This window comes from Pteropus vampyrus, unplaced genomic scaffold (assembly GCF_000151845.1).
Source record: "Pteropus vampyrus isolate Shadow unplaced genomic scaffold, Pvam_2.0 Scaffold326, whole genome shotgun sequence".
Taxonomy (NCBI): domain Eukaryota; kingdom Metazoa; phylum Chordata; class Mammalia; order Chiroptera; family Pteropodidae; genus Pteropus; species Pteropus vampyrus.
In genome coordinates, this window is record NW_011889107.1 from 128,524 (window position 1) to 143,499 (window position 14,976).

General features: G+C 49.2%; 1 protein-coding gene and 1 pseudogene across 1 annotated transcript in view; one reads left to right on the forward strand and one right to left on the reverse strand.

The window, feature by feature from the left end:
• The first annotated feature begins 1,581 nt into the window (after positions 1-1,581).
• Positions 1,582-14,976, forward strand: part of SLC2A1 (solute carrier family 2 member 1) — a 29,083-nt gene continuing 15,688 nt past the window's right edge. Inside the window, exons 1-2 of the mRNA XM_011377914.2 lie at positions 1,582-1,789; positions 13,551-13,646. Of these exons, the coding sequence (XP_011376216.1) occupies positions 1,772-1,789; positions 13,551-13,646 (114 nt within the window). The 5' untranslated portion in view covers positions 1,582-1,771. The remainder of the gene's footprint in view (positions 1,790-13,550; positions 13,647-14,976) is intronic.
• On the reverse strand, positions 1,806-4,679 carry LOC105304056 (annotated as a pseudogene).

The window sequence follows — 14,976 nt, forward strand, 5'->3', positions numbered from 1 at the left end:
GGGGGTCTGTTTGGGCAGGTATGGAGAAGGATAAGGGAGAGATTCCCTCTTGGGGGACTCAGGGACACTTCCCAGAGGAGGCCCAATTCCAAGGGTGCTTTGTGCCATCAGAAGTATTTTGGCATGTTGAGGTTGAAGGGAGTTAGGCCAAGGAAAAAACCTGAGCAAAGGTATAGATATAGAAAGTGCTGGTGTGAAGGGTAAGGCTAGGCTTGTAAACTGGAGCCCTGAGGGCCTTGATGGCCAGGATGAGCTTTGCTCCCTCGGTGACAGTGTTAGACATTCGAGCAGGAGAGTAGGGGTCAGGACTGGAGGAGGCGAGACTAGCAGAGCTGTTGGACCTGCAGACAGCAGGGAGGGAAGGAGGATGAGATGGTGCAGAAGGTAAACTTAGCAGGACTTGGTGGCCTCTGGAACCCAGATGAGGAGACAATGTCCCTAAGTTTTGAAGGCTTAGCAGTTGGGATACCATAGAAATAGGAGCCATGGGGTAGGGGTGTGCCCAGAGGGGCCTGCCTTCCCTTCCAGGGTTCCAGGCCCAGCCAAGGTGTCACCTCGGCCAGCACTGGACACACAGCCCAGGCAGAGGACTCCAGGGGTCATGTGGTCAGCTCAGATTCCTCCTTTCCAACATAAAGTCACCCCTCCTGGGCCCCTCCATGGGGAAAAGGGCCTGTAGCCTAACCTCAAGATTTTGGCCAGACCTTTAGACGGAGACTCTTTCCCTTCACTGTGCCTCAAGTAAGGTAAGTTCTGGAAAAGGAAATGAGGTGAAATTGGATGAAATAAGGTGAAATAATTCCACTATCACTAAAGGAAGACTTACCATGTGTCCATCGGCATGTGCTTCTCTGGAAACTATAACTCTGATGACAGTACATGAGAGTGATGGTGACATACCCACATGAAAACTGGGGCTCATAGGCCAGCACCTGACCTAGGACCATACAAGGCTACTACGCAGTGGACCTGGTTGAAACCCAAGGTCTCCTGTGCTCTTACCTGTCAGCATAGATTCGCATGTACTGTCATGTGAGGAAAGCTTCACAGAGGTGGTGATATGAAAGCCTAGAGAAGTTAGTATGGATTTCCAGGCAGGGGGCCCAGCCTGCAGGGGGCCCAGCCTATAATAAGGCAAGACTTCAGCATCAAACAGATGCTGGGGTAGAGGAGGTTAAAACAATATTGGTACTGCGACCTCCCATAGTCTAACGAACGCTACTTAAATACCACTTACCAAGTAACAGACGCTGTTCTAAACATTTTACAAATATTAACTCACTTAATGTTTATAACAAACCAGTGAGGTGGTTGTGTTATCCCTAGTTTACCTGTTATCCAGTGGCGCACAGCCTGGCACGAGCTCCACCATTTTGCTAGAGGCCGCTGAAGCTCAGAGAGGTGTGCACACTTGCTAAGGGTCACACAGCGAGTACTTTCCCCGGACCCAAGGCACAGGAAGAAAGGAAGACGGCAAGAGCGAGGTCTGGGCCCAGAGCCCTGTCCCTGGCACTAGCCCCCTCCCCCAGAAGCCCCGCCTTGCGTGCATTAAGCCCCACCCCCGGCCCTGCTCACCCCACCCCCCACACAGCAAAAGCGCGAGCCAATGGCTGGGGTCCTATAAACGGTAGAGGTAGCCGTGCAGATTGTGGAGATCGTGGGAGCGAAGTCAGACCTCGCAGTCTTGAGTCTGGGAGACTGAGCAGCAGTCAGAGCTCCACCCGCCCGCCCGCGCACCCGGTGCAGCCAGAGCCAACGGCGCAGCGCGGCCATGGATCCCAACAGCAAGGTGAGGCTTGCGCTCGCGGGCCCAGGCTGCCCACCCCAGGCCTGGGTTTCTTCCGCGAACCCGGGCGCGCAGGTCCCTCCCGGTGGGGGACGTGAGTAGGCATGGGCTTTGAGGGAGCCACTTGCGTAGTTGGCGCCCGCGGTATCTGGCTTTCTTCCGGGGACGCCGCGCGGTCTAAGCCAGGGGCCCTGGACTCCCGGGGCGAGCGCGGCGGCACCCATTGGCTGAGCGGGCCGAGCCCCCCATTCGAAGGAGGCCGGGACCCGTCCTCACTCTGCTGGCTCAGAACCGCTCTTTCTTGGGTGCTGCACTTCCCCGTGGCCTGGTGTCTGGCTTTCACCGAGGTTCCGAGGCGGGGAGCATTTTAAGGCCGGGGCTCCAACTCCAGGCTTAAGTCGAAAAGCTGGCCTCCGAGGCTCTACTTTCTGGGTAGCGCAAGCCCCAAGCTTTCGCCAGGTCCTGGGGAGGAGATGTGCTCCTAGGTGGCACGTTTCCCACTCGGGTGAGGGCCCCTCAGGGGACTGGGAGACCAGGGACTCCGTACTCTGAGTAGATGAGGACTCTTCTGGTGGCAAACAACTGCCTAGATAGGATCTGTAAACGAGCTTGCCTGCAGCCTGTGTACAGGACATTGTTTCTTTTCTTTTACTCCCTTCTTTCCTCTTGTATAGAATATTTTCGAGTCACTTTTTTTTTCCTTTAAGGCTACAGAAAATCTGCACACAGACAAGGAAATTAATTCTCATAATAAAAATAGCCCGGTCCAAGTAGCCAAAGTTTCCAGTCAGATTCTATCATGAATATACAGTACATCACATTCTATTTATTCGAGAGGTGTATTTTCTTGTGAGTCTGCTAGGTTATCAGTTCTTTCTGGAAATATTAGCTTCTCACAAACTGCCTCCTTTATGAGTAAATACTGTGATATTTCATTAGGTTTCATGAAGAGGGAAGATGAAACATGCATTAAATTAGTAATTTTGCTCTCTCGTGATGTCTTTTCCGCATCACGGTAAAGTATCGCGTCATTCATTCTGATGAATACTTCATGAATTCTCAAGAAAAACTACAACAGCAGGAAAAAAAGCTGGAAGGCATTAATTACTTTAATTTTCACTCTCAGGATTGAAACACCATAATCATGAAGGTCATCTTCAAACAGGAGAATTTCAAAAAACTTAATTTGTTCTCTGGCTTTCAGTTTATCTGTATCTGTATGATCTGTTGTAGGTACAACTTTTAACTTGAATGATTATCCAAGTAATGTTTTTGTATAATCTGTTATATAGGTCCCATAGTACAGTTTAATAACCTCAGAGTGTTCACCCTTCATCCTGCTTTCCTGCCACTCTCAAGTTCTTTTTTTCTCGGAAATGCTCACTCTTACCCTCTTGAACGGTCCCATCACCTGCCATTGGCAAGGTAGGCGCAAAGATGCCTTCCTGGAGTACTGGGGTAGGATTGAACTCTACACTGCCCTTCCTGTGGGCGTGAAGGTGTCCACTGGGACTGAGCTGGGTCTTGGCTGTGTGTGACTCTAGGCTGTACTCTCAGCGGGAAAATGCTCCTTCATACCTGTTGAATCCAGATAACTTGCTTCGCCCCACCCTGGCCTTTGGGCTTGAAAGTAGACTCTAAGCTGGGAACAAAATTCCTGACAGTCATAGGTGAGCCATTATGCTGGAATATAACAAAATAAAAATCAAATGAGAAGCAATTTTAGCTAGCAGTCAGGGTTTGAGACCCAGAAGTCCAAATACTTGCTGTGTTATCTTGGGGCTGTAGCAAGCCACGTAACTTCTCTGGGCCTCAATTTCTCCATCTGTAAGACAGAGGTAACTTTTATCACTTCCTCAAGGGTAAGCAACTGTCTGTTTAGCATGCGATGTAGAACCTGGGTGTCTTTTTGTTGAGTGGACAAGGGAATATTCTGAGTGGTGACAGAAAAGTAGAGGAGAAAATCCATAGCCACTTGTAGTTTACTAGGCTCTTGGTTAAACTGCTTTTCAATATCACTGACCCTCCACATAGCCCTGTTGGTTCATGGGCCTGGAGTTCAGCAGGGAAGTAACTGTCCTGAAGTCTCACAACTAGTAAGTGGCTGAGCTAGATTTGAACCCAGTCCAATCAGAAAGGGCTTCTAGTTTCCACTGTCCCTTTTCACCATAGCCTTTCTTAAAGTTTGGGTTGCGGGGAGAATTTGCCTAAATTCAAGGGCCGTAAATACCTGCTGTAACAGGTGGGTGTTTTTCATGAAATAATCTCCAGACTTTTGACTGTCTACCCCATCAGTAATTAATTTTGGAGCACCTCCTTCCAAGTGGTTTGTCTGTATTTATAAATTCATGTACATGCGCCGTTACACTAGTAGATTGTATGCCTACATAACAGAAATTTCAAAAGACAAATACAGATAGCAATTATAGTAAAAAAAAATTTTTACTTTCTTTTTGCTAAACCTTCTATGGATCATCCTGTATATATTCTGGAATAAAGCCCTTCCCTTTGGAGACTGCCTAAAGGATCAGCAAGCACAGCCCTTTTATGCAGGATATTAGACTGAGGCCTGAAGAGAGTATATCACTTTCCCAGGCATGTCTGGCTTTGAAGTTCTTTTTGCTATGTTCCTCTTCATCTCCTAGGAACTGAGAATTGGCTCAGCTGCCTTCTGTGTGTTCTGTCGTTCTCCTCTACGTCTCAATGCGATGAGTTTTACTGAGTAGGAAGTAGGGAGAGGACAGGTTGAAACCCCTCCCCTCCCGGCCAGGGGCTCACTCATGCTTCCTCCTGGGCAGTAGGCAAGGGTGATCCCTGCTCCATGATGTCTCACCCAGCTCTTTGTGACGAACTCCCTAGTAGTACCCCAGCGGCACCCAAGGGCCTCTGCCATCTCTGCCACCCAGACAAAGAAATCAGAAATCCACGGGGTCCCTCAGCCCCTCAGTCTTATGAGGAACATAGGCTTCTGAAGTCCTGCAGGTGTGGTTTTGAATTTCAGCTTAGCTCAGCTGCCTCATTTGCAGAATGATGTCATTTTCATCATTAGGGTGTCTATAAGAACTCAGAAAACAATATATCTGTCCCCAAAGATGCTCCATAAATCTTTGCCTCTTTGAACTCCCATGATGCACTGCACTTACCTGGGTCCAGGAGACCCATATCTGGGTTGTGGCCTCTGTCCAGAGCCTGGCATTCTGTCAGTATGAGCTTTTGGGGAGCCCCAGGATGCTCAGGCCGTATCACTTGGTTGAGAAAATCATTAAAGCTCCTGCTGGTCAATTTTTCTCCAGTAGGGGTTTGTCAGGAAGCTCATTTGCAGTGGTAGCACATGGGTGACAGTGCTAGGCCCAGAGATGGGTCAACTAATGTGGCTGCCCTGCTTCCCCTGGGAAATGAGTCATGATGACATCGCAGTCCAAAGAAAAATGACTTTCCCAAGGTCACATACATCCCACCTCAAAACCTGCTGCCAGCCTTTCTAGGATGACGTAAGAGAATAAAGGAAAATCAGAGCAGGAAGGGACCTTACAGTGGATGGCCCAGCCTTCCATTTGATAGATGGAGAAACTGAGGCCAGAGAAAGAATGAGATGTGTCCAAAATAAGGCTGTCGCACAACAACAAAAAATTTTTGAGATGTCCTACAGTATAAAAAAAGATGCCTTCTTCTCCATACCCTCTGTTCCACCCTCTCTTCACCCCAAATGAGCAGGAATTCTCAGACTCCAGGACTTTCCAAGCTCTTTCTGGGTGCAGCAAGAGTCTCTAAGTTGGATTAGACATAACTTGACAACTGAAACCCTTCTGTGAATGGAAACAAAACATGTCCTTAAGTCCTTACAAAACTGTGACCTTGGGGAAGTGGCTTTCCTTAAGAGCCTTGGTTTCTTTCCTATAAAATAGAGGTTCACTACCCTGTGGTGGATGTGGTGAGACTGGCCCAGGGCCCTAAATCAGGGTGGTAGCTATTTTCACTGGAAAGACCCTTTGTACGGTCAGTTTGTGTATACAAGCAGTGTAAATATCTCCATGATGATCTTGTCCCATGCCGAGCCATTCAGGGACCCGACCCTACTTGCCCCAGAGCTGGGTCTGCCCCAAATCCCCTGTAATCAGCTTGTGACTTCAGGGAGCTCAGCTTTTCCCAGTGCCTCCTCCTGATCACGGGGCGTCAGGGCCTAGAGCTCTGCCCCAGCTCCAAGGGTACAGGCATCCTGTCCCCCCTCCCCCAGGCTGGCAGAGCTTGGGAGGCCTGGACAAAGGGAGAAGTGTGTGCAGCATTGGCTTGGGACTTGCAACCTTACCCCTTTCTCCATGTCACTCCTGGGCACAGAGGTGACAAAACCACTCAGTAACCAGTGTCCCCAGGATAGTGGAGGCTGAGAAGGCTCCTGGTTGGACTTATGGGCTCAGGGAGGCTGAGTCCAGGCCGGCAGGCCCAGGCCTGGCCATTAAAACAAACTTCCATTGTTACCACCTCTGTGGGAGGGGTTGAGTGGAACAGAGCCTAAGGCTCTGCCATCCAGCCACCAGGCCAGGGGAGCAGTAGCTAATGCATAAACGCTGGGGTTTTGTAGCAACTGAGCAGGGCTCCCAAGTCTTGAATTTGGGCAGAATGAGGCCAGTGTTCATCCTCTCTAAGACCTTGGCACCACCACCTTGTTGGCTTTTGCCTCTCCAGGGCCTTGGCACCCTGTAAGGCGAAAGAGCTCTTGCCAGACCCCAGCTTAGAGATCCTTTGGCTACAAGATGTGGCCCACATCACCTAGCCCAAAGCTCCTCTCTCTCCCTATCTTGGCATTTGGGAGTGGGGAGGAAAGGGCTTCATCAGAAAACAGCTCCACCTTTCGGTCTCAGGCCAGCCAAACCTTCTGTTAGAGCTCGTTTCCTCAAGACAGCAGGAATAATAATACATACCTTTCTGGGTCAGGTTGTGGATTTCTTTTTTAATTATAGAAGTAATAGAGCCAACTATGGAGAAGCATTGTAAAAAAAGAGTAAGTGTCTTCTCCCAGTTGTAATGGGCTGATGTTTACCCCCACAGACCTCATTTTGTGCATGCATGTATGTGTCCCTATAAATGTAATTTTTATGTCATTGGGTCACACTTCTGCCTAGTTCTTTGCAGCCCTGTGGGGCTCATCCTGTTCATTCATTACCCCTTAGAGGTAAATACTTGCGGGTTTCTCTCTGCATATACAAGCAAGTGCCATTATATAGATTCATTATCTCCCCTTTCTTTACCCAAAATGTACATCCTGTACATTGTTTTCGTACCTTGCTTTTTTTCTTTCATAACAATCTACCCTGGGGCTCTTTTCATATCAAGTACATACAGATGTGTTGCATTCTTTCCAACAGCTGCATAGTATTCCATTACAGGCATGTCCCGCAGTGTTACGAAATAGCACCCCCATTACTTTCTTTCTTCATTCCACTCACCACCTGATGCATTTTAGGTATTTATTTTCTGTCCACACCCTCAACTAAAATATCAAGTTCCAGAAAGGCAAGAATTTGGTTTAACTTATTGCTGAATTTCCATTGACTAGAATAGTGTGGGGAACATGCATTCAAGCATTATCTTTCCTTAGTAATATAATTTATTTTTCTTAGAAATCCTCTCTCATTGAGAACTGGAGGTCTTAGAGGAAGGGGCTTTTTCAAGGTCACACAGGTAGAGAGGCTGGGACTTAAACTTGCCTGCTGAGAGTATTGGGGACCTTTGCGTATTCCTATGGTCTTATCAAATTAATTTTATCAGAGTTGAATTGGTGCCCATTTCACCACTGTAAGGGTATCTCCTCAGGGGTGTCAGCTTCTCCAGATGCCCAGGTCCTGGCCCAGGGCCCCACACACAGCCCAGAGAGCCAATTTTTTGCATTTAACATCTTGTTTTAGGACAAACACCTTTTCAGTTATTTAGGGAGAATGATTTGGTTTTGCCTGAAAGGCTTTGAAAATCCTGTGCAGTTTACATGTTGGGATTGCACAAAGCAGTTCAGGGTACCTGGGGCTTAAAGCAGAAATGGGCAAACTTTTTTTTGTAAAGAGCCAAGTAGTAAGTAAATATTGTCAGCTTTGTGGGCCATACGGTAGCCCACTCGGCTCTGCCATTGTAGCCATAAACAATATACAAAGAAATAAGTGTGGCTATGTTCTAGTCAAACTTTATTAAGGCTCACTGAAATGTGAATTTAATATAATTTTCATATATCATAAAATATTAGTCTTTTTTTCCCCAACCACTTAAGAAAATATAAAACCCATTCTTAATTGGTGAGCTGGATTTGGCCCATAGGCCGTAGTTTGCCACTTTGGCTTAGAGCAAAATCAACCTAAATGGCCAGAAGGTTATTGAGCTTGGGGCTGTCCTGGCACAGACTGGGCCAGGCCAAGTTGCTGGTTGTTGCCTGAAGGGAATTTGACCTACATAGAACGCACCAGGTAGAAACCTTGTTTCCTTCAGGGACCAGCACCCAGAAGCAGGGAGGAGGACATGAGCAGGAAGGGCACAGAGTTTGGCATCAGAGACCCCCAACTCAGATTTTCACAGAAGCTAAGAGACTTGCCAGTATCCACTTTTCCTCTCTGAGCCTCCCATTTTCTCTTCTGTGAAGTAGGAGCAGTCTCACCCTCGAGGCTGTTCATGGTGGTTAAATCAGGATGCATACGCAGGTCCTGGCATGGCGCCTAGCACCTCAACATGGTGTTGCTGCTGGTGCTGATACATTCTGGCAGCTCCCTTCTCTTTTCTTTGCTTTAAAGATTGATGAGTCCCTTCTGCCTCCAGGACCACCATGGGGTGAAGGGGAGGCTTGGCTAGGCAGAAGTCCTGACATCACTGGGAGGCTAGAAGGAAATGGCTTCAAGGGGAATAAATGCCTGAGGTCCCCTGAAGGTCAGACATCTGAGCAATAACCCATTATTCATCTTTTTGAAAGAAAAGTTCAGTGTAGGAATCCAAAGAACTTCAGTCCCAGCCCTGGCTTTTGTTTGCTGAGTGTCCTGGGCCTCTTACCTCTGACCTTCGGCTCCCATCTATCACACAAGGGTGTTAAAGCAATTCGGCAATTTCTTGGTCTTCTTTCTTTTGTAATGCCCAGAATTTTGTTCAAATGAAATGTTAGAAAAGAAATGTACACAAAATAAATAAAAAGGGAGCTGACATGGATCTGGTAAGCCCCTGCCCCACCCCCTCTCCCTGCCCTCCTTAGAACTGGGGCCCAAGGAGTTACAGAGGTGGTGTCCCATGCTCCACTGCACCTGGGGAAGCCATGTGGACAGCTGCAGGGAGGCAGGTGATGGGAGTGATTATACTTGCTCCAGGACCCTCCTCCCACAGGGAATGTCCTGCCTCCAAATGGCAGCAGCCACATGCTGTCTCTCTGCCAGTATTGACCTAGAGCCTGCTGAAGGCCAAGCCCAGGGCTGGAGTGCTGTGCCAAGGAAGGGCACATGCTGGTTCAGAAGGCTCCAGTGCCCGGCAAGTTATGTGACATGGCCATGGCCATCAACATCCCTGTGTGTGGGAGGAGAGGTCCTGGGAGCTGATACCTCATTGTTGGCTTCTTGAGACAGGAAGAGCTCTCAGTGGGACTCTGGGCCCCCAGAATTGGTAGAGGTGACAAGGGGTGAGGGGTATGAGATCCCTCTTTGTGCTGGACTCTGAGCCTGGGCCTTTGCTAAATTGAAGGGCCTGTGTGGCAGTCCTAGGAAAGTCAGGGTTTAAACTCAGGTCAGTGGTCTTTCCTTTGCAGCCTAGTGAGTTGGCATGAGAGGTTATTGTTAGCCTGTTTCCACCTCTCAGAGCTAATGTCCCAGTACTCTTCAGGGCTTTGATAAATGGACAAGTTAAAGTATGTTAGGATGAACGCCATCCTGGCAGAACAAATATACAGAGCTAATTTTGCCCAAAAGCTAAATTCAGAGGTGGCAAGTCTTCTTTTACGAAGGTTCTATGCTGTGTCCCACCCTGGACACTCCAGGTCCCATGCCTAAGGCATTCCCAGTCTGGTGGGTGAACAGTAGGTGGGTATTCCCAGCAACCTGGAGCAAAAGCTGGAGATGGCGGAGGGCACAGCAAAGGCAAAGGCCTGGAAGAGTGTGGTTGCTCTAGAAGATAGCCCTGTCCCCAGGGGGTGGGGACAGGAGGCTGGGAGGGTCACAGGTTCTGGGCTCTACATTGCTCCTCCACCCCTAAAAAAAGGCTTTATAAGAAAACCACAAGCTGTGGGGCTTGTACTCCTTGTCTAAGGCATCAGCTTGGCACCAAAATAAATACATGTTGAATGAATGGCCTTTATTACCGTGTTTCAGTTCTAGCCACAGGGCCGGTGGGGGCAGGTGGTACCATGGTGGCCTAATCGAGGGTGGCTTCCCATCCTTCCCTGATTCAGCAAACATTTGTCAAGTGAACGCTGCCGGCTCCATGATGGGCACTGATACAGACCTTGACATAGAATGACATAGAAACCCGTAGTGAAGGAACTCTTATCCCCATTCTATGTGAGGAAACCAAGGCCCAGAGCCAGGGCCACCATGTATCCCAACTCCAAAGTGAAAGCAAGCACCTCACCGCCCTTCAGCCTTGTCTTCTGACACCAAGTTCAGCAGTGATCAAGCTGGGTTTGGTGAGTGCAGTGGGGGCGGGCGATGGGAGCGTAGATGTGTGACTGGTCTCAACGCTGTGTGCCTGCCAAAGAGCAGGGGCCACACTGCATCCAGCGTCGAACCACACTGAGCACCACCACCCCCTTTTAGTCTGGCCACATGAGGCCCCTTTTCTTCCCCCTGCACGCACTATTCTGTCTACCCGGATTGCGGTCTTGCCACCGCTTCCCCACTTGGCAGACTCCCTGCATGTCCCTCAGGGCTCAATTCCAGTGTCACCTCCTGAGAACCCATCTTTGATTGTCTGTCCCCAGGCAAAATTACAATTCTCTCCGTCCAGGACTCCCCCAGTGCCTTCTTTTATGCACTGATTGAAGCTCAGACCACACTAGCCTCCCCACTGGACCAGAAGCCTCTTCTTTGATGTAAGGACTGGGGCCTGTTTCATCCAGGGCCTGAGCATGGGTCACTGAGCACTTTAGTAGGTCCTAATGCAGCAGCCCGCCTGGTGGATGTGGATATAACCCAGGATGTGGGTAGGCAGGTTTTTAAAACAGAGTTTGACCTTCACCTGCCAAATGGCAAAGTCCAGCAGAAGGGGATATCCTTGGCCCCCACCACCAGAGGCTACAGCTGCTCAGTAGGGCCCCAGGGATGACTTCAGAGGCCAAGAGACCCCTGGAACATAAGAACCAGACATAGGGCCTGTAATAATACTGCTCCTTCTCACAGAGGCCCTACTGTAGCATCATTTATTCATGCACTACCAGCATGATTTTTACCAGAGCCACATAGCATCTGTATTATTTCTCACTTAAATTTTTATTAAATTGCTTTGTTCTAAGTAATATGTAAAGATTGTAAACTTTTTTTCTTTTGAATAGGCGATACATTCACATGGTTCAAAATTCAAAAATGTACAAAAGAGTATAAATGAAAAAAATCTCCCTTCTACCCTGCCTTTGCCACCCAGATCCGCCAAGGTGTAACATTACCTTTCTTGTATGCTCTTTTAAATAAAGAGATATGTATAGTCTCCCTTCGTCAGCCTTTTTTTTTTTTTTTAAATCTATTTTACACAAAAGATAGCATACAACACATACATGCTTTTTTCACTTAATATATCTTGGTGGATGTCCAAAATCAATACCTAAGAACTTTCTTTTTTATGTATTCCATTATAAGCTCTGCCACATTTTATTAATTCATCTGTTTACATTTCTAGTTTTATATTTTAATGTGTACTAGGAAAACATGTATCTTGCGTACCATTAGTGTCACACTCTGGATGACCCAATGGACAGCCCCAAGCTAATGCATGTGACTCACCAGGCAGAAAGCCCTCATGTGGTGGGGTTGAGCCATCAACAGCAGCTGCTGAGCCCTCGCTCTGCTGATGCTCACTCAGTACCGTGCAACATCCTCTAACTTAATCCCAGTGGTCACTCTATGAAGTGCGCTTGGCTGGGGCCCACTGAGAGGAGGTCTGTCAAGTACTCACCACCCCCTCAGAACTGACAGCCCTGGATCTGAGGCTCCCTGGGTTGTTGAGAAAAGGGAGACTCTGCTGGGGGCAGGGTGGCAGAGGGGCTTGCTGTGGTGTGTGTGTGTGGCGGGTCGGGGTGGGGAGTGGTGTTTTTGAGCTGGGCTGTGAAGGACAGGATTTAAAGGGAGTGCAGCCCTCCATGAAGACAACTCTGACATCTAGGATGAATGTCCATATGTGGCCAGGAAGGGACCAAGTGGGCTGGTGAGAAGGACGGACCCAGCACTCACCTAACAAAGAACAGACCCTGAACATGTGCCCTCACGTTAGCTGAAGCAGCCTTCCACTCTCTCAGCCTCTGACGTGAAGACCTTGGCTTTCTCAATCATTGGCCTGGTGGCTTCTAGAGAAAGAAAAGGCAATACTAGGAACATGTCTGAGTGACAGCTAAGCCCAGTGCTATCTGTGAGAATCTTGAAGTCAGGGCTGCTTCTGGGTTCTGTGGGGAAACCGAGGCCCATAGCAAGGCTATGACTGAGCTGAGAGTCTCTGCTCCACAAGTGTAGCTCAGGATTGTGTGCTTCCCAACCCTCCCCTCTAGTACCCAGCCTAGTGTGGTGTACACAGTTGTTCTTTGGTGTGCCCCCCTCCCTATCTCCATTGTGTCACAACCAGTTAAGGGACTGCCTAACGTCACATTTTGTGGGTTCTTCATTTTAAAAGAAACAAAAAGAGTTCTCTCCCTTTCTCTAGCAAGGTACCTGCCTGCTGCCTTCGGGCCCTTGGCTTCTGGGGACGGAAACCTACCACCCTTTTTCTCCCCTAGCCCTTTGACCATTGGAAATGCCTTGACCCCACACTCCTACTTGCCTTGCGTCACGTACTTTTCCAAAGCACATTCCTGGCTGGTATGTCATTTGTGTGTAAATAACCTGGGAGGCTCATGGTCTGGGCATGGTTGCCGTGAGGGACACTGGGTGGGGAATCAGGACCCCTGAGCTCTAGCCTGGCCCTGAGTGAGCTGGAGCTCTTCTCTGCCTTGTCTCTGTCTCTTGGGGCTCAGTTTCCCCACCCTGTGAAGGGGAAATAGTTTCACAATACTAATACTTGGCTTTCTCAATCATTGGCCTATTCCCATTTTGCAGACAAGCAAACAGAGGGTCGAGAATTCACAGAGCAAGTAGGCAGGTGGGCTGGATTCAGAAACCACCACCATTGGGTCCAAATCCAGGGTGCTTACCCCCTTCTGTGTTGCTTCTCACATGTAATTTGGCATGAGGCATTGCCTGAGGCATTGGTTCTTGGGCCTCCCAATCAGAGTCTGGAGCCACATGGACCCCAGGCATGGCTCCACCAGTGGAACGAGACCCCAGAGAATGCCAAGGCCTGTCCTTCTCTAGCCAAGACCTGGCTGCAGAGAGAGAAAAGATGTTAATTCCCACCTCTCCCCAGGAATGGATCTGGCCAACCCGGTGTCTAGAAGTCAGCAGGGCTGGTTTGGCCACCTGAGGACAGGAAGTGGCCAAGTTTCCTGGGAGAAAGGCTGGTGTGGTGCCAGGAGTCAGGCAAGATATCTGAACCAGGGAACCTGCCCGCCTAGGCCCTGCCCTGTAGTAACCTGGGCCCAGACCTGCCTGTAACAGTGTGGTTTTTCTCTCTGCAGAAGCTGACAGGCCGCCTCATGATGGCCGTGGGAGGGGCAGTGCTTGGCTCCCTGCAGTTCGGCTACAACACTGGAGTTATCAATGCCCCGCAGAAGGTGAGTGCTGCGCCTTCCTTGGCTTATCGACACCAGCCTTTTCTGCTCTGCACCACATACCCTCACACACTCTGCCTCTCAGGTGTCAGTCATTTACATCAACTCACCATCTACCTCACCAGCCAATTTTCTGGCCCTGAACAGGTCAGAGACTCTTGGCTTTGGCCTTGAAACCTTAGAGCTGCAGATTTCAAGAAGCTAAGGACCCATAGAAATATGGAGTCTTAATAGGTCATCTTGAACAACCTCCCATGCAACACAGACATATAATAATCAAAGCAATCTCTGGTATAATGATGCTGCACTTATGTGGCACCCTGGGGCTACAGTGGTGCTTATCTCTCTTGCTGCCCACCAGGGCTAGAAGGCAGACAGGCAGCGATCACCACACCTGGAGAGAGTGGCCAGAGAGAAGAAACCTGTCTGACTGGTATCGAACACCAGTCTGCCTTGGAGCCTCCCCGGCCAGGTGGTCCCCAAGCCTGTGCCCATACCCATCCACATGCAGCACACTCCCTTTTAAGGCATCCTGTTCTGGGTTGAAACTGTCTCCTTTCCCTGGAGGCCCTGTGCTGTGCCAGTCAAAACAAAAATGGCATCTCGCCCTAGGGAACTGCAGGGGGTGAAGGTCTGTGTTTACTTCCTTCTCCTCAGGGTGCATCTCAGATCTGTCCTCACTTGTTCACTTGAATATCAGGACTGGGAGGCTCCTGCCCAGCCCGCTTGCTTTAAGGAGGAAAGAAGAGGAAAGGGGACAGGAAAGGAAACTGTAGTGAGTCTCTTCTCTACACCAGGCCTTTTGCATGTGTTCCTGAGGTTGGGCGGTGATTTCCATTTTATAGACCTGAAAACTGAGGCCCTGAGCAAGTGAAGTCAGCTGAAATGACCAGAGTTCAAGGTCATATGGCTAGTAAATGGTGGAGTCAGAAGTCAAACTCTTGTTTACCTAACTGCTTAATGACCAAATTCCTGTCAGTTTAAAACTCCTGGGAAGGACGCAATGAGAGTGGACAGTCCTCCTATCAAGACCATATTCATTGTCCAGATGGGTAGGACTAAAATGTGAGCATAGCTGGCTCCTGAGGCTCGGAGCCCGTTCGGGAGAATTAGGTCGTGTTGAGAGAGCTGGGCCTCCTCCAAATAGGCGGAGGGTGGCTGTTGGGGCTACGCCTGATGCTGGGGAACAGGTCACCAGGAAGGCCTGGCCTGCTGAGTCATACTCAGCTGTAGCGGACGTGTCAGGACTTTTCCAAGCTCGTCTGAAATGGTGACCATAGGCCTATGCTTGGAACAGCCCCAAGTCCTGCCCTGCTAAGTGTGCCGGACAGCT